This window comes from Mustela nivalis (assembly GCF_964662115.1).
Source record: "Mustela nivalis genome assembly, chromosome: 3".
Taxonomy (NCBI): domain Eukaryota; kingdom Metazoa; phylum Chordata; class Mammalia; order Carnivora; family Mustelidae; genus Mustela; species Mustela nivalis.
Genome location: NC_139022.1, coordinates 138,425,094 through 138,444,482, shown reverse-complemented (window position 1 = coordinate 138,444,482; position 19,389 = coordinate 138,425,094). Strand labels below are relative to the sequence as shown.

The 19,389-nt window shown below is 44.8% G+C and overlaps 2 protein-coding genes and 1 long non-coding RNA gene across 9 annotated transcripts in view; 1 reads left to right on the top strand and 2 right to left on the bottom strand.

Annotated features, from left to right (window-relative positions):
* SLC36A3 (solute carrier family 36 member 3) overlaps positions 1-5,183 on the bottom strand; it is a 50,666-nt gene extending 45,483 nt beyond the window's left edge. For 2 of the 5 annotated variants that reach the window (XM_082726193.1, XM_082726192.1), the window contains exons 1-2: positions 4,542-5,182; positions 1,147-1,237 (exon numbers count right to left, since the gene is read on the bottom strand). In XM_082726193.1, coding sequence (XP_082582319.1) covers positions 1,147-1,237; positions 4,542-4,681 — 231 coding nt within the window. In that variant the 5' untranslated portion in view covers positions 4,682-5,182. Of the gene's footprint in view, positions 1-1,146; positions 1,238-4,541 lie in introns of all 5 variants that reach the window. The other 3 variants (XM_082726190.1, XM_082726189.1, XM_082726191.1) reach the window with 3 other exon arrangements.
* Positions 9-19,389, top strand: part of LOC309862390 — a 24,555-nt gene continuing 5,174 nt past the window's right edge. For both annotated transcript variants that reach the window (XR_014310495.1, XR_014310496.1), the window contains exon 1: positions 9-239. This is a non-coding gene — a long non-coding RNA (uncharacterized lncRNA). The remainder of the gene's footprint in view (positions 240-19,389) is intronic.
* The window catches only part of SLC36A2 (solute carrier family 36 member 2), a 25,116-nt gene continuing 14,460 nt past the window's right edge, over positions 8,734-19,389 (bottom strand). For both annotated transcript variants that reach the window (XM_082726188.1, XM_082726187.1), the window contains 3 exons: positions 15,535-15,701; positions 13,196-13,365; positions 8,734-10,174 (listed from right to left, as the gene is read on the bottom strand). In XM_082726188.1, the coding sequence (XP_082582314.1) occupies positions 9,903-10,174; positions 13,196-13,365; positions 15,535-15,701 (609 nt within the window). In that variant the 3' untranslated portion in view covers positions 8,734-9,902. The remainder of the gene's footprint in view (positions 10,175-13,195; positions 13,366-15,534; positions 15,702-19,389) is intronic.

Genomic DNA, 19,389 nt, shown 5'->3' with positions numbered 1-19,389 from the left:
GACTGCAAGTCACGTCAGAAGCAGCCAGAGTTTTGATATGTCTTCTTTTTGACATGTGGGTCCCTTACCAGGCCTGAAGAGGAGGAGAAATAAGCATCATCTAAATGGAAATCACATATTTTGCATCAATTCAGTTCAACAGTCATGAATGGGGACTTCCTGTGTGTCCTGTCTCTACAGGAGGTATTGTGAGGAGGTGTAAGAATGCATTAGAGAGTTCCTGCCCTCAGGGCTTTCAGGTAAGCGAGTAAGGTAGGTATCCTAAAATATTATCTCATCTTTGTAAGAATTCTGGGTGTGGTAGATATAAGTTCTAGAAAAACACAAGGGGAAGGTGGCATTAATTTTAGTAGGAAACAGTAAAGTTTCACAGAGGAGACAGATTTCAAAAGACAGAAATGAGGGAGAAAAAACAGTAGAAGGCAAGAGATAGAGGTGGGATGACATGGGGTGTCAGGGGACAGGTGAGGCCTTCGCTATCCTCCTCTTCTAGGCCACTTTCTCACAGTCAGCCTTAGGGTTTGAACCAAGAGGCAGTGCTCACATGCCTGCAGGGACCAGGCTGCTAAGGTGAATGAATGAAATGGGCTGGTTACAGTTCCAGGGAGTGGGAGGGCTGTGATGAAGCAGATTGAGTGCCAGTATATGAGTGTGGGGGGTCTTTAAGAATAGTAGTGGGTGTGGGAGTTGGAGGAAGGGGGCCATCCAGGTATGAGATAAACTGGTGCAACATGATGACCATAGTTAACACTGCTGTATGGTATGCCTAAAAGTTGCAAAGTATATATATATATAAAATTTATATACACACATACATATATATGTTAACCAAACCTACTGTGGTAATCATTTTGCAATACATGTATACCAAGTCATTATGTGGTACACCTTAAGCATATATGGTACTATATGCTATTTATATCTCAATAAAACTGGGCGAGGGATAGTAATAGCCTCTAGGAGCTCCCCTCTGGGAGCACTCCATTTGGTTCCAGGCTGACTCTGGTGGATTGATGCCAAGAGGCACATTTCCTATTGCAGAGGGCACCCCCAAATTGGCCACTGATAGCACAGAGGCCTTAGGGGTCCACTTCCCCTTCTCCCCAAATGGGTAAAGCTAGTTTTTATTACACAGGTCCTTCTTACCAATAAGCCGGCATTTTTCATGGCCAAGGGAAGCCCCAGGAGCCCTGTGCCAATGTTGCATTTCAATAAATGGATCAACGTTTGCATGATCCTGTAGGGGAAGAGTAGGGAGACAAGAGGTTATGTTAGTATATGGGAAAGGTGACCCAAAGCTCAGGTTCCTTTCAGCATCTCCAGAACCCTCTATTGGGAAGAGGGACAAAAACCAGATGAAGTGGCCCCTGTAACAGCTGATCCAGGGCTGGTGCTAGTTTAGGTGACCCGACAAATATTTAACACACAATAGGCTCTAATGAAATAATTCACAATTGCATTCATCCAATGATTTCTTTCACAACTTATTCACTCACATAATATTTATTGAGATCTATTAGCTGCTTTACATTTAGATGATCAATGAAAAAACCTAATAGTAATTTTCTCAATTTCTAGAGAAATTTTGATGCCGGGTCATGTATTAATTTCACTCACTAGAAAGAACATAACTTCTCACAACATATGGAATATTTGCTGGTTCTAGTTCACTCCATCCAGTTATTCAACCAACATTCCCTGAAATATTCCATGCTCTGCATTGGATACAATTTAATAATAATTGTTATCACGCATACAGAATGCTTACTACGTGACTACGTGCCTGACAGGGGGCTGGGTACCAGGGTTCTAAACACCCTCCACGTCTGCGCTAGCAGTTCCTGCCCAGGCACCACATGTCCATTGGGAAGGGGGAAGGGGGGACAAGGTCCCGAGAAGAGAATCAAGAAGGAACTGAAATGAAAAGCTGAGTTCAAGAGCAATGAACTCAGAGGTAAGGAGCACTGAGTTCTGAGTTCTAGTTCTGCCATTAACCTCTGAAATTTGGTCACTACTTTGGAAAGACCCTTAGCTGCTTACATTTTCTGCTTCTTCATCTGCCAAAAAAGAGAAAGAAATAATAAAAATAAATAAACAAACAAACACAAAGATTTCATGACAAAGGAAAAAAGAGAGAGAGAGAGGATAATTCTTGCCCTTACTTCTAGGGAAGTGGTAAAAATCCAAAGAGGTAATGATAATAGGAATCCTGGAACCATGAAGCGCATCTGAGAAGTGAGGCATCATCACCACCGCCATCACCATCATCACCATCCTCTCTTCATCTTCAGCATCATCATGAGGTCTGACCTTATGGTGCTCACCTGCTAAAAGGACTCACTTGAAGGGGAAGCAGAGCTGGGATGAAGGCAAGCAAGGTCTGGTTTAAGCAAGTAGAGGTGTCCCCTCCTCCTGGAATAAAAGGGACCTTGAGGAGGCCATTGGAGGGAACTCCTTGTGCAGTCTTAGAACTTTCTAGAGGCAGACTGCCTCGGTCACAGAGTGAGTCCCTTAGAGACGGTGTTTAGATCTCCAGGTCTTTGTCCCATCGGTTAGGGAGTTAGGACTGTGTCCAATTGTATAATTCAGTACCAACCTGGGAAAAGGGTTGGGGCTGAGAGAACAGGGTAGGCCCTTGGGGCCCCCCTGACTTTCTGCATCTTCATTAATTTGGTCTATTCACCTGAGGGTGGGGGTGGGCACCTGTTGTCGCTTCACTGCCAAGAGGACATTTATGACTTGCATTTCTTGATAACTGCAATCATTGGAAAATATGTCAAAACAAAACCAAAACACTACTTTTTATGTTTTGTCAGCTTCTTAGTAGTAACTTCTTTAAGGCATGTGCTCTTCTCCCCGCTTCGTGCCTTCTGTCCTTCCGTTTCTTACTTCTTGCCTACAAGCAGCATCTTGTCCAAGTGGAATCAGATCTCTTGAAAAAGGTGAAATTAGCTTTGGAGAAACTGGATGCCCTAGCTAACAGCATTATAGATCAGGGCCTTGGAGAGTAAAATCCATGTTGGGGTTTAAAAAAAAAACCACTTTATTTTTCTTTGAGAAATGATACATTACTATTGTAAAACGAAATACCAAAATTCCACTAACTGGACGTAAGCACTGTTAACATTTTGACTAGCACTTCTCTGGGTGTTTGTTTGTTTTTAAAGGCACACACTTTTATACATGCAGAACCATTATAATACTGTATCCTAAATTAATTTTCTTTATGAATGGTATGTCCTACACATTTTCCACAGATTTCCTTCATCACTTGTAAAGGCCATATTGCATTCTACTGTATGTATGTACCATACTTTATTTAAATGTGTTACTGTTTCTAAGTCTTCAATATTATAGACAGTACTTCAATAAAATTATGCATACCTGTTGTTATCTCATTAGGAAAAATTCCTAGAAGTGGTGTTTATTGATCAAAGGATGTATTTATTTATATTTGTACTTAAAAAATACCTAAGTAACATGGATATAAATTCAAAAGGCAGAACAAAAACAAGAACCAGAAAACCTTATTAGTAAGTATACATCATTCTGCCTCTCGGTCTCTGCATTCTCTCACTCCAAAGCAGCCACTGCTTCCTACTCTGTGTGTGTGTGTGTAGGTGTGTACTTTCAAAGGATGCATATGTCAAGTTGGTATTTGTATGTTTAATATAAGCAGGTGTTAAGGGATGCCTGGGTGGCTCAGTCAGTTAAACCGCTGCCTTTGGTTCAGGTCATGATCCCAGGGTCCTGGAATCGAGTCCCCCATTGGGCTCCTTTGCTTGGCAGGGAGCCTGCTTCTCTATCCACCTCTGCCTACCACTCTGCCTGCTTGTGAACTCTCATCTCTTTCTCTCTCTCTGACAAATAAATAAAATCTTAAAAAAAAATAAATAGGCGTTAAGATTTGATGTACATTACAGCATTGCCATTTGGAAATATACCCGTTTAATTCTTCCTAGAAGAACATGAGTGAGGGCATTTCCTGACATCCTTATCCACCTTGGGTATTGTCATATACAATCTCGTTATGCCCAGGGTTATTATCGGATCTGATTACTGGATAATAGTCTAACTGGCAGTAAAGTTCTAAGAAAAAGTTCCATGTGTCTGTGTTTGTAGCAGTAGAAGTAGGGACATGGGGCTAGGAGATTACCTTTTGTTTCCTGGGTGGGTTTGCAGGAAGGGAGGGAGGGAAGGAGAATAATAGGAATGAATAAAGCAGATGCAGAAAGAGAGGAAAGCAGTCTGAAACTGCGGAAGAACACGCAGCCAGCCTGTGATGAAAACTGTTCCTAGAATCAAGCTCATGTTGGGTTGCCTACTCTATTTGGGTTCTCTGCAAAAGCTAGGAGACAGGTGTAATAGTACAGAGAGCCACACAGATGAACCTTCTTGGATTTGGATTTCTTATTTCCTTCATGCATCTCCTGTTCAGTGAGACTAAGGGTGTAGGAAGAGAGAGGTAGGCAGAGGTGGCCCAGCACTGTGAAGGCAGCAGCGCTTGGCCTCAGGTCTGGAAGGGCAGTGCGGCCACTTACGATAATCCATTGGCTTCCTCAGCAGGATAGACATTCTGCGAAGCAACACCGCTCCTACTCTCTAAGAGTGACTTGGACCCGTCGTCCAAGTTGCTGGGCGCACTGTTGAAGTCCTTTCCAAGCAGTGACGTCTTCAACATGGCGGTTGGGGGGTGGCAGAACAGGTTGAAGGCCTGTAATAGCCTTGAACCAGCTTCCCATGGATTTTTCTCCAGAGAAACCAAGGCTGCAGCCCCAAGATGCTGGTTCCTGTTTTTCCGAGGGTGTCTGACCCTGACTGAAGCCCAAATGTGCGAATCAGTTAAGCGCTGGTGGCAGGGGAAGTTGATGTTGACTATGCCTCACTTAGCTTTTGGGGGACTTTGGAGAGTCTCATCTCATTGTGACCCTCAGGACCCCTCACCATTTGGTCGGCCACACGCCAGGACTCACTTGGGCTTCCAGTCCCTCCCAGGACAGCCCTAAGTGCTATAGGGCAAAGAGAAGAGTGTGACTGGGAGGAGGAAGTCACCATTGGACTGCAGGTCCTGGTGCCTGGATGGGGGGCCTGGTTCAGCGCTTGTCTACCTCTGCGAGGAGGAAGCCAGAGCTACCTCACAATGAGGTCTGCCTGGCCAATAAAGTGCTACAGAATCCCAGGATGCAGGTGTGGCCCAACCGAGACTGATCCAGCCACCACCTTCCCTGGGTGGGAATGAAGAGTGTCTTTTAAGGCCCAGTTCAAGTGCTGCCTGCTCAGAATTCCTGTACAGGAAGGGCATATATTCTGGAACATATACCTACTTGGAAGGGAGTACTTTTAAAAAAAATAATTTAAACTTTTAAAAACTTTAAAAAATAATTCATTCAACAAATATCTATTGAGCACCTAAGATATACTAGGCACTGTTCTCCCTCCTGGGAATACATTAGGGTAGAAATTTATTACAATCTCTACGCTCATGGAACTGCAGTCTACTGAGGAGACAGCAAACAAATATGTCATGTTATATTAGTTGGTAGTCAGTACTATAGAGAAAAATAAAGGAATAAAGGGGAATGCGGAGTGCTGACTGGGATGGAGAGGGTTGCAATCCTAGATGGGGTGGTCAGAGAGATCCTCACTGAGAAAGTGACATCTGAGTAAAGGGCTGAATGGGATGAGGGAACATGTCTCATTTATGTCTTGGGTAAGAAACTTAAAGCAGAGGGAAGAGTAAGTGCAAAGGTCCTGAGGCAGAAGAGGGTCTGGGCATTTGGGGAATGGTAATAAGGCCCACGTGGCTGGCTCAGCACACACAAAGGAGAGGGGAGATGAGTAGAGTGGATATATGTCTGGTTTGCCCAGCATTCTTCTGGTATGTGTTTATTGCCCTGGCATAATTACCAATATGCCTCTCTTCATTATCAAAAGTGTCCTGGTTTGGATGATAAATTATGTGGTTACACTAGAGATGCAGTTAATGTACGTAGAGGTAATAGAAGAGGGATGGAAGGGGATAAGTAGGATCTTGTACGCCACTATAATGCCTTTAATTTTTACAATGAGATGAGGTATCTTGGAGAGATGACTTGCATTTTAACAGGATCTCTTAGGGCCATTAGGCTGGGAGCAGATTGAAGGTGGGCAAGGGCCAATGTTGGGAGATAAATAGGAAAGGACTGTGATGAGCCGGGTGCTTACCAGCAGTGGTTTAGATCAAGTGGCAGCTAAAGAGATATCTGGGTGCCTTTAAGAGGACGTGCTGATGGACAGACGTGAGGTGAGGTATAGAAGAGAGGGAAGGATCAAGATGACGTTAAGAATTTTCACATGAAAGGAAGGGTAGTGTTGGCGCATACAAGCCTCATCTTAAAGATGCCTTTGCAGAGCAAGCCGGGGTACACCGTACTTGGCCTGCCTGTTCATTTGGGATGGTCCAGATGTGCTCCTTGGGAAGATTATGGGAGCCACACACTGCCCATGTCAAAACTCAGTACTGCTGCAAAATCTGCTCCAAGAGCCTCTTTCTCCCTCTGAATGTCCATTGAGATCTCTCCTTCCTCTGATACCCCAAAGGTTATTTTTCTCCATTTGGAAAGAGTTTCCTCTCCCACAATGCATTTAGCCACTGCTTTCATACTTTCTAGTGAATGTGTACTCCATATTAGGTCCTGCAGGCTTAGCAACGAACACTTTCAAGGAGTCTGCCCCTGAGTGGAAAGTAGGAAGATGACACTACACACGTCAGCTAGACAGTAGAGAGGACAATGAACCTCCCCACCATCCAGGGAGGACAGCTGTGAACATCTGGATGTGCTTCATTATTTGCACACATCCCATCACCAACTTACTGTGTGATAAAAATAATTGTGTTACACATAACATAAAATTGATTGTAAGTGCACAGTTCAGTAATGTTAAATAATCCCCAATGTCGTGCAACCAATCCCCAGCACCCTTTTCTTCTTGCAAAACTGTCCCCATTAAACTGCTGCCTGCTCCCCTCTCCAGCGCACCCCCACCAGTCTATGTTTCTAGGAATCAGACTACCCTAGGTACCTTATAAAGCCGGAATAATGCATTATTTGTCTTTTTGTGACTGGCTTATTTCACTGGACACATTTTCCTTCTTTTTCACTTTGGCCATCATCACTCGAGGTCCCTCTTGGGCCTCGTTGGTGCACAACTATGAGAGTCCTGAGCCCAACTATGTTTGTTACCAGCAACTTTCTTCCTATCTCTCAGCCTGTCTCCTTATCTGAAAATAAGGACAATGACAGTGGCAATCTCCTAGGGTTTTTATAAGGATTAAGTAAGATAATTCCCTGCAAAACACAGTAAACTGCTCAGTGAGGGAAGGAACAAAGGATTTTATATGATTCTTGATTCAAGAACAAGCTCCAAAAGTTAAGTAATCAGTTGGGATGGGGAGGGGGTAGAGGGTGTGTGTGTGTGTAAACCAGTGCCAGACAAAAAGTTAATATCCTCACCACTCAAACACAATTCTAGCAATTGGCATTCTTTAGTGTTGCTGATATTACTAATAAGGCTCCCCAGCCCACATTTATGTTTTATTTCCAATTTTATTTTTATTATTTTTAAATTTTTTAAATTTATTTTTTCTTTCCAAAATTGAATGCTAGCCATATTAGTCTAAATGATAAGATTGACCTGAGCATCTTACACAGTAGGGGCTTGTCCCTGGACAGTGACTGTGACCATTTTTTAATAACCGAGGACACTCTTAAACTGAGCAAGACTGGTTGGGGCGATGATGGAATAAGGTGGGAGAGGCAAGCACAGAGAGAGGAAGAATGCTTTGTCATGGCTCTGAGCCCATCGGTGGAAGTGGTTTGGGTCTGCCGATGAAACACTGAAGTGCAGGGAGGGAAAGATCAGCCAGCTCTTTGGCCATGTGGGCTGTGGACCAGAGCATAGGCTATGAATGCCTTGCCTCCCAGCAGGTACCCTGCAGTCTATGGGACGTTGGTGCAGTCTGCTGGCCCCTCTCTTACCTGAGCAGGGCTGGTGTGCATGAAGCACCTTCTTGAAGTCTAGCAGGTAGAAAACTCCTACAAAAGGAGTAGACCAGGATTTAGGAACTGGGGCAGACACTCTCCCTCAACATCTTCCTTAGCCTGTATAGGAAGGACCACGGCTGAAAATAAGCAGGAAAGGGCTTTTTCAAATATTCTCTTAAAATGGAGGTAGAAACAAACATGGGGCAAAATTATAGGAAGCCTGATGAGAAACTCTTTCTCTTGGGATTATAGATCTGCCTGTAATCTCCACCCAGTTATTTGGGGGCACTTTCCTAATTTGAGTGATTTTAGGGAGGAAGGAGAAAACGCTACCTGGAAGGTTGAGATGGTGTTTCAGGTTGACTAGCTCCTGCTACCAGCCAAGCTCAGAGATGAGAAAAGGCCCAGGACTGTCAAGGAAGCAGGTCGGAGTGAAAGGAGGGCAAGAGTCAGTGTCAGGAAACTCAAGTTCTACTGGAAATCTAGGTCAATGGCGCCACCTGTGGAAAGTCATACTTAGGACTCTGGAGGAGTCAGTGTCCCTCTGCCCTCATGAGGATCAATAATGTTACCGGATTTAGTTGATTACCTGTAGTTCTTCCCCAGTGGATAGTGAACTAGCTTTTTGAGGGCAGGGATGCTTTTCTCATTGGTACAACGTCTTTCAAGTGAGTATCAGTTAGCTTTTGCTGCATAAAAACTCCCACACTTTATGGCTTAAAACCACATTTATTATTTCTCACAATTCTGTGGATCATCTGGACAAGCCTTATGATCTGGATCAGCCTGGTTGGGGCTGGGGGTAGTCTAGGAGGCTTCCCTCGTGTGTCTTGACGTTGGCAGGCAGGTTGATCTGAAGGATGGGTTCAACTGGGATGATTCGCTTCTGCTCCATATGGCCTCTCATCCCTCAGTAGACTAGCTCAGTCTTCTTTACCTGATGGTCGTGGCTCCACAGCTCAGCGAGAAATGTGAGTCCGGATGCACAAGCAACCGATGTCCCATTGGCCCCAATAAGTCATGAGGGCAAGACCAGATTTGAGGGGTAGAGACAAAGATTTCACCTCTTGATAAGAGGAGCTGCAAAATCACATTGTCAGGAGGAATTTATGGCCATTTTTACAATCTACTCTAAGAACCTTGAACTGTGCTTGGCACACAGTAGGTAGAATGCTTGTTGCAAGAATTAAGAAGTAAATAATGTCAGATACTGCAATGGTACTGTCTGCTCCCCGCCCACCCCCCACCCCACTGGCACATTTACTCCTCCTCCTATCTACTGTTGATATCTTCAAACTGGGCCAAAACTTTACCCAGTGCTTTAGAAAGTTTATTGCCCTTGACTTAAATATGATGGCTCCTTTCTGAGAGTTAAACAGTTCACATTGGACCTTTTTTCCCTATATATTTTGTCATAGGAGTTGTGTATAACTTGTTGGATTATAGGTTACTTCCCCTAGTCTATGTTCTTTGAATAGATCTGGAAAGGAGAAACCTTTTGTCTACCAGATCAGGGTCAGCCTCAGCCAGGGCTTCTCTTTCTGCCAGTTGCTGTCACTTGGTTTCCCCCTGGTGGCCTCTTCTTGCATAGCGCCACTCAAGGTACAAAATCCACCTTGTGAATTGCCAAGTTGGATGAATCAGGAGCCTTCCATGGGAGACTCTTAACTTAAAGGGAAAGCTAGAGATGGAAAGAAAAGTAATAAAAACAAATTTGTATATTACCATCTAGACCCTGTAACTGGTGAGTCTTTGCTTGCTTCACCATGACTTGGCCCAGTAAAAAAATAATGAGGCAAAACAAAGATAAAGCATACAAAAGATATCCATGTCAGTAAAAGTCAGGGGCTGGTGGGTAAGGAGCAGTGAGTGCCATTCTCACTGAATAAAAATGGTGGAGTTGGAAAAGGGGAGGGGTTGTCCTGAAAGGATCAGCTCGTTCAGGGCCTGGTAGGTCCCCACCACAAAGCCTATGAGGCCCAGGATGCTGATCAGGGCGTCCTTGGCGATGGTGAGGGGGCTCATGCCCTCCGAGTAGTAGGTGGTGATCTCCAGGAGAGGCGGAATGATGAGGGCCAGTGCACTGCTGCTCATGGACCCCACCAGGGAGAGGACCAGGTCCAGGCGCGGGATGAGGATGGCCAAGGTGCCTGTAGGAGATGATACGGGATACATGGATCTTTGGGACTTAGTCAAGCTTTCCAAGCTTTTTTTTTTTTTTTTTAAAGAATCCTTTTCTTAGGACATAAACCAGTTGTTTCTCATATTTAGTTGCATAAAGAAAATACTGGAAGTCCTATAATACTGCAACCTCATTCACAGGGGCTATGCATTAAAATTTTGGTGTATCTCCTATAATTTTTCCAAAATATGCATTCATATTGTTGAGAAGAGAAATCTTCCCTCTGCCTACTTAGGTTTAAGGATGGGGCGGGGGGGGGGGGGGGACAGCAGGGGCTGGGAATTTACTGACAGCAGACAAAATTAACAGAACAAAAGACAGAATTTGATTGGGGCTAGGGAGCCTTCAGAGGAGTTAGCTCCCAGAACAGCCCAAGACAGGGGATCACACGCCCATTTCATAAGTGGAAAGGAAGGGGAAGAAAGAGAATACGTAAGGACAAGTGGAAGTTAATGATGGTTCAGATAGTTTATTTAGGGAATTACTCAGTCTGTGGTGATGGTTAGTCTCCTTTCTGGCCGAATTATTCAGGCTGTACCTTGTCAGAAGGTCCTGCTTAATGCAGCAAAGGAAGTTCAGATAAAGATTTACTTTTCCCCTCCCTGTAGATGCTGTTTGTTCAAATGTTTTTAGCTTAAAATAATTTTAATGCCACTGAGATGCCCTTCAAATATCCACATAATTCAACAATGAGTAAAGGTCACCTGGGGGGCTCAAGTCAGTTGGTATCCAGCTCTTGGGTTTTGGCTAATGCTGCGGTCTCGGAATTGTGGGATCCAGCCTCACATCAGCCTCCCTGTTCAACAGGAATCTGCTTGTGCCTCTCCCTCTGATCCACCCCCACTCTCTCTCTCTCTCTCAAATAAATTAAATCTTATTTATTTATTTATTTATTTAAATATTTTATTTATTTGAAAACAGAGATCACAAGAAGGCACAGAAGCAGGCAGAGAGAGAGGGGAAGCAGACTCCCCACTGAGCAGAGAGCCCGATGCAGGACCCTGGGATCATGACCTGAGCCGAAGGCAGAGGCTTTAACCCACTGAGTCACCCAGGTGCCCCATAAATAAAATCTCTTTTAAAAAGACAATGATTGGGGTGCCTCTCTGCCTACTTGTGATCTGTCTGTCAAATAAATAAATAAAATCTAAAAAAAAAAAAAAGACAATGATTAAGCTCTTACTTAATAATATTAAATAACAATGTTGGAAACTGTCTCCTCTGCTTGGGACACATCAACATACAGAGGATACAAAAATTTTTTTTAAAAAGCTTTGGTAGAGCTAACGTTTTAATAACTAACACTATATGCACTTCTTGCAAATGACTAGAACATGAAATTATAGGAGAAATGGGTCTTCAGCTGGAACAAGTTTGTGGGATCTCATTAAAAGAATGTTTTCTCCAGGTTTTACATATATGTCAGAAAATAACAACAAACACCAGCAGCTAAAGATTTTGAAATTATCTATTTTTTAGTGAGATGTTTTATAGGCCTGGGTTCCACATCTTTTTATTTGACTTGTTGGAAGACTTTCTCCAAGAAAGCTCAGAAGCCTCTCCCAGGCTTCCCGAGGAGGAGGAGGAGTGTAGTGTATCAGAATCAAAACAGGTCTGAAAGGCAGGATTCTGGCTTCTCTTGTTTGGCCTTGGGTTAGGTCCCTACTTCCTCCTCAATTTGTTCCCTCCCCTGCAAAATGGCGATAAATGCTACCTATCCTTTTAGATGTTATGGTTCACACTGCAGTTGGTGTTCAAATTTTAAACTCATTTATATGCCCCAGAATAATTGAGTTGATACAAAGCACCGAGTTAATATTAAGTACTGTAACATAATATAACTCAGAAAAGTTATCTGTATTATTACTTCAATTTATTTCCTCAGTTGTCTAGATTGGGGCAATGCATGCAGAAGGCTTCAGGAATTACTATCTTCATATTTAGGACAAATGCCTCGATCTCTCCAGAGTCACTAAGGCTCTGAATGGCAGTATCCCTGCTTACTGGGGTAAACTGGGAACAAATCATTTCAAAGAAAGAAAACTGGCGTCCACGGAACTGCATTGGTTGGTCTAGTGAAGCAAGAAGCAAGAAATTCCCTGAAGAGGATTCTTAGAATTGCAATTAAAAGGAGCTTTAGGGATAGCTGGGGAAAGCCACGCTCCATACAGGAATCTCTATCATCTCCATCACCCCTGCTGAAACACTCATCGACGTGGGGCAGGTGCCCTGGATCACGGGGCCTGGGGCATAAGGAGGACTTCGAGGGGGTGAGCAGGGCCAGCTGAAGCCCAGGGGGCAAGTCCCGCTCGCTGCTGCCAGTGGAGAATGTGATCCTCGGCTTGCCAAACCATTTTAATTGTTCCCCCAACAAAACGTTAGAAATCTGGATTTGTATGTGAGATCTTGGACATTTTAAATGTCGGCACAAGTTTATACAACACTCGGAGGTTTGAAAACCCACTTCTGCTGTTAGATTAGACTCACTGGCCACTGACCTGTCAGGTGAAGGGTGCTGACTCCAGACTTAGCTGATGTGGATTCAAATCCAATTCTGGCACTTCCTGGCCAATTACTTATGGCTCGCTGCTTCAGTTTTCTCATTTGTAAAGTAAAGTTTATCATAGTTTATCTACCTCATTAGAGTTCCTGCAGGGCCGAACAAAATACTATGAAATTTGGCCTAAAAAATGTGTACCTACAGTGGCTGGTATGCGGTATGTATTTAATAAATATCAGGTCTTATCGTTAAGATTATTGTTCAGACTCCTGTGTCACTGGACACCTGTGAATCCGACTAATTAGGTACAGAGGAGAATCAGGTTGTCCCCGAGGCTTACATGAGTTACTACTCGTGAAGCTTTAGTGCAGTCCTTGAGATACAATTAGTGCTCAATCATCACTGGTTATCAGGACTACGCTTCTCCACCTGGCAGATTCCTGACAGCCTCAGGGAAAAGAGCAACATTTTGCCTGGCTTTCTACTCACCTGTCAGGCAGACCATGGCGACGCGGATAGAAAAGTCCAGGGGCAGTGCCCAGCGCTTTGCCACCTGGGAGGTGGCAAAGGGGATGATGATTTCTGCAGGGACGTAGAACTGCAAGGCATAGGTACACAGGATCCCAATGATATACAGCAGCTTCACCGACTGGTACAGCCTGCGGGACAAACCAGAGCAGCGCCCTCTGAGGCCACCACATTCAGGTACCCGGCCTCCTTGGAATATTTTTTTTTTTTAAAGATTTTATTTATTTATTTGACAGAGAGAGATCGCAAGTAGAGAGGCAGGCAGAGAGAGAGAGAGGCAGACTCCCTGCTGAGCAGAGAGCCCGATGCGGGACTCGATCCCAGGACCCTGAGATCATGACCTGAGCCGAAGGCAGCGGCTTAATCCACTGAGCCACCCAGGCGCCCCCCCCCCCTCCTTGGAATATTAACCTCTGACTGTGGGATCGTCCCTTGGGCTCCAGGTTCCTTGTCTGAAAACGGTGGGCAGGGGACTTCCCAGAGCCAAGAGTCATGGCAGAGCATGCGGGGAAAACAGAGTGAAACGTGACAGATTTGAATGCGACAGAGGGTCATCTCTAAAGAGAGAGAATCTTGAGCATGGCTACGTGTAACACCTTCATAAACCACTTATCACTTGATGGTCAGTTTTAGATTTGAGAAACTAGAGGCTCAGGCCTGCTGCCTTGCCCAGGGAGACAAAAGTGGTAAGTAGTGAAGACCAAAAAGCTGGGTCTAAAGCACGTCCATTTCTTGTGATCTAATGTCAGTCCTTAGCAATTCTCTGGATTCCTCCAAAGCCCTTGGCACAGACCAGGCCCTCAGCTCATGCTTCTAGTAGGTTGAGAGAATTCAGTCCTGAGGCGAAGAAGCAGGTCTACACTCAGGGATGCATGGGGGATGGGAGGTAAAAGGAGAGGCATTCCTCGCAGGCCTTGGGCTAGGAGCAGAGACAGGGTGTGATGGGGCGAAGGGGGCTGAGTTTTGCAGAAGCCTTTTTTGACCTCTGGAGAAAGGACTTTTTCCTTTATTCCACTAAGGTCTCACATGCTCAGTAAACCCGTGTGTATGTGGGGAACATTTCCTTAGGAAGATTAACTGCCACATTCCTGAGTTTCTTGCTCTCTGATTTTCTTGCTTCCTGAGTCCTGCTCCCTGAAACACCACTTTACTCCATTTCCAACTGTCCCATCTTTTGAGGTGTACTGCACGCCAGCTTAATCCCCATGGCACCTCTGCTTTATAGATGAAGACACAGAGGGTCAGAGAGGTTCGCTAAATCATCCATGACCACAACTGAGGCGGTGGTGCAGCGAGGACGTGGGCCCATGAGTGACAGGGTTGTCCTTGTCTGGCTGGAGTTGTCTTGTTGCACAAAAAGATCCTCATTCTGATGGATTTCTTTCCTCAAAAGTCCCCAAAGCCCCTTTGTTACTCTGGAGGCCTCCTGGATCTGTTCTATTTGTGTATATACACCATCGCTCCCCCACTGTCCATGGATCATGAGCTGGGGAAGGTAGTGAAAATCAAGATCATAGTCTACTCAGCCAGCACCCACCATGCCCGTGAGTGCCTAGATCGGTATCTGCACCTAACTGGCAGGCAGTAAATGCTTCATGAATGATAATTTATCAGCTTGGGGAAGGAGCCCCATTTAGGTAAATTAAACCTCCAAGTGACCCCTAAAAAGACAGACATCCTGTAATTAATGACATGCCTCAGTGTGGGAGACAGTGTTGCATGATGCAATACGGGGCCATGTGTCTATTTAGATATGGTACTGCTGAAGTCTGGGTCCACTAACCATTGCATGAATTGGGTGCATTTGGACATAGTGCATTTTTCCGGTGGTTTTCCCAAGCTGGTTCTCGTCTTACTACTTGTTTTACTACTTTTTCATCTTATCTACTCTAACTTGGAGGATGTGCACCCTTGGCTTTAGCAAAGCAAGGCTTATTGCCAAGACCTTAGGAAATGTAATTGGAGATGAGTGTTGCCACCCACCAACTCTTCTCTCTGCCTCTTGTTCTCCCTGAGGGCCCCTTCCTTCTCTCCTTAGGCGACCAAAAACTGTCACTTCTCTCTCCTAAATCAAGTCCTTCTTCATACTAAACCATCAAGGCCTCACTCAACATGGCAGGCTATGAAAGGAAGAGCTCCCTGGACAAAGAAACCAGAGCCAGGGTTCTATTGACAGTTCTGTTTCTCACTGTGGAGGCCCTCTAAACCTGTTTGCCATCTGTGAAGGGGAGTAGGGGGCAGTCACCCACACATTCCTACCCGGCCCTCAGTCCCCACCACCTGGAGGCCTGTGAAGTTACCAGCAGTTGGGTAGGTTAAGGGTTACGCTGGCCTTGATGTCATCTCCAAACCGCAGGTAGCCCAGAGAGCCAATGCCAATGTACAGGGAAGTGATGATGGACATTCCCAGAGACAGGATGGCTGGGAAGCGGCGGGCATCCTTCATCTTGTTTTCCAGGGGCAGAACCTACAGAAGGATCATAGGGGAAAGAGAGAGAAGGATACAGAGGAACATGAACAAAAGAAAGGCATGCCACTTCTGGGTTATCACAAAAGAACTGGAAGCAGGGACTTGATTAGCTATCTGTACAACTATCTTCATAGCAGCATCGTTTACCATAGCCAAAAGGCAGAAGCAACCCAAGTGTCCACTGATAGATAAATGGAGAAGCAAAGATGGTGTATACATACAGTAGATACGGTGCGGGCTTAAAAGAGGAGGGAGTTGGGGTAAGTTGGAAGGGGAGGTGAATCATGAGAGACTATGGACTCTGAAAAACAATCTGAGGGGTTTGAAGGGGCGGGGGTGTGGGAGGTTGGGGTACCAGGTGGTGGGTATTATAGAGGGCACGGATTGCATGGAGCATTGGGTGTGGTGAAAAAATAATGAATACTGTTTTTCTGAAAATAAATAAATTGAAAAAAAAAAAAAGAGAGAGAAGGCACTTCTGACTCATGCCATAACATGGATAAACCTTGAGACCATGACGCTGAGTGAAATAAACCAGTCACAAAATGACACATACTGCCCGATCCCATTTCCGGAGGTGTCTGAAGTTGTCATATTCAGAGAGCCAAGAAGTAGCATGGTGGTTTCCAGGGCCTCATGGAAGGGCAAATGAACAGTCACTGTTCAGTGGGTACAGAGTTCCAGTCGTGCAAGGCCAAAAGATGGATGGCATTGATGGCTGCACAATGTCGTGAATGTACTTAACGTGACTGAACTGCATGCTTAAAAATGGTTAAGATGGTAAATTTTATGTTTGGTATATTTTACCACAATAAATGAGAAAAAAAGGAAGTAAGGAAGGAAGGGTTGCTGTCACAAGATGAGCTCTGCACCTTCAGAGCTGGGAGGGGCCTTCTTCAGGTTGTGCAGACCAAGAAGCTCAGCCCCTGAGGCAGCCAGATCTGGCCAGCAGATGCATTTTGTTTGGCTAGCATAGCCTTTTAGACAATTGAAGGTGAATGTCTTTGGGCACACCATTCTTGCCCTTTTAACCAGGCCCACCTCTCCTCCTCACATGGACATAGTATCTGGTTTCTTCACTCACATTGCCTTCTAAAGGCATCTGAGTTTGAGACTTGCAATTCTAGTGCATTCGCTGCTCTCTGTTCAGATGGGAAGGCTGCGACTCCGGTTACACAGCGGACTGTGGCAGAGCTGGGACTGGAGGTTCCTGGTTCCCTAGCAGGACACTTCCCTACACACCCTGTTCTCAGGATCGTCCTTCTCCAGATGCATTCCTGGCTCTGAGAAATCCAAGCTGAGACAGACTGCCCGGAGCCTGCTGGACATCCCAAGGTCACTTCTGTTTTTGGAACCAACCTTCTGGCCTCTCATCCCATAAATTCCTCCTTTGGTTTCTATCGGCTGATGGCCCTCCTCCACCTTGTCCTTCTCCTTGATCAGGCCATGGACTCAAGCACACCTTGCATGCAGCATTAGGCTGATCTGTGCCTTGGTTTCGTTATCTGAAAACTAACCTACTGGAATTTTTTTGAGATTTATATGAGCACCACAATGGCATACACTAACGGCTTAGTAAATGTCAACCATTCTTATTTTTTAATACTGGGAAGACTACATCTCTATGAAGACGGTACTTGTATAATTCTTATTTTACAGGTGAGGAAAACAAGACTGCCCCAAGATGAAGTAACTTGCTCTAAGTTACTCAGCTTGAAAGTTGCAGAGTGAGGCTGCAGACTGGGGCTGCCTTCGGAAGTTCAAGTACTTGCTTCTCCCCAATCTCTAGCATTGTATTTATTACTCAGTAGGACCTGGGCATCTACTCCCCTGTACTGTTAACTCCTTTTTTGTCCTATAGGCAACTCAACCCCATACAAATGGAAAACGCTTGAAGGGAATGCCAGGTCAAAGTCATCACTGTGCCTTTCCACTTCCTCCCAGATTGAGGGAAGGCTCCTAGTAGCAGCCAGTGCTCGGGAAAATGTCTGGGGAAATCACACGGAGAGTGAATGATCCAACCTGAGCTTTCCCACCCTGCCATAAATTTTCACTGCATAAATTCTCCAGGCTAAAAATTACCTTTTTTACTCAGTAGCTGGCTTTGTCCTTCTCTCCTCCCACAATCAATCAGATTGATAAATGGCCATTTACATAAAGTGCTAAGGTCCCTGGACTGGGAGTAAGGAACCCCTGGATTTAGCCATAGCTGCAGCTGTTCCCAACTTGAATCTGGCTCAAGTCCTTTTCCCCTTTAGGCCTCAGCCCCTTCTGAAAAATTTGGAGACTAGGCTAGAAGATTTTTAGACCTAATGTGAACTCTGATACTAATCATCATTAGCACATAGTAGGTGTTCAATACTTACTGAACAATTACTACCATCATTTCGTGGGGAATTCGAGTTCAGAGAATAACCCATGGCCAAAGTAAGATTCCAGGATATTCTGCTTCCAAAGGCATTTGCTCAACTACTGCACTCTGCTTTTTGCAACAAGTCTCCAGAATTCTAAATATAAAGTGCTTCCACTTCCATTAGGATGATGTAGGCAGGGGCGCCTGGGTGGCTCAGTGGGTTAAGCCGCTGCCTTCGGCTCGGGTCATGATCTCAGGGTCCTGGGATCGAGCCCCGCATCGGGCTCTCTGCTCAGCGGGGAGCCTGCTTCCTCCTCTCTCTCTGCCTGCCTCTCTGCCTACTTGTGATCTCTGTCTGTCAAATAAATAAATAAAATCTTAAAAAAAAAAAAAAAAGGATGGTGTAGGCACCTTCCACCATAGCTCTTTTTCTGATTAAAACAAAGTCCTGGGCAGAATACATAAAACAACTATCCATGGACTCTGAAAAGGTTATGACAGAATAGGTTTGATCAAAACCAGTAAAAATGACCATTATGGTACTGGGCTTCTTGGTATTTTTTCTTCCTGTATCTCCCAATTTAGACTCAAGAGGACCTCAAATCCTAGAATCCTATGTAGTGGATGGAAACAGAAAAAAGTTCAAGAGAAACCCTCTTTCTGGCCAGAAGACATAGAACAGAGGCCCCTGGGGGACAGACACTATGGAGGGGGCCCCTACTTTTTTGTTTCCTTTTTTGCTCTCAAGATCACACTCCTAAGGCAAGTCCCAGTCACAAAGCAGCATCCTGGTGTATCAGTGACTCTGGTGGTCACACAGGCACCTAAATATCTGACACAAATTTTTTTCTTTGAGCAAAAGAACTAGTAGGAAAGGGGGCTTTGGGAGTCCAGAGAATGTGGGGAATAAATCAGATCGGCTATATGATTTATAAGCTCCAATGCAAAAAGACTTTTCATTTGCAGGGCTTTTTGTTCAAAAATCAAGAATTTCAAGATGATGAAAGCAGAGCAATAAAAACCATGTGTAGGATCCTTCCAAAGACAGGTCCCTAAGTGATTGCATAGGTTGCATGTCTATGAAATAGTCCCTGGGAGGAATCGCTGCTCATTCATTCACTCATTTACTCATTTAAGTTTTTCCCTCTGTCTTTCAGTGCTTAACCCCAGTCAGACTCAGTCACAGGATGTGCATAGCACTACAGGGAGGCTATAACTTTGGCTTTCTAGCCAGAGAACCAGAAAAAGAAGTGCCTGGAAGCTGGTGACTATGCAAGAAAACATGGGTAGGAGGATGCTGGAGAAAGTGATCCCTTAAATCTGTAAGTGAAG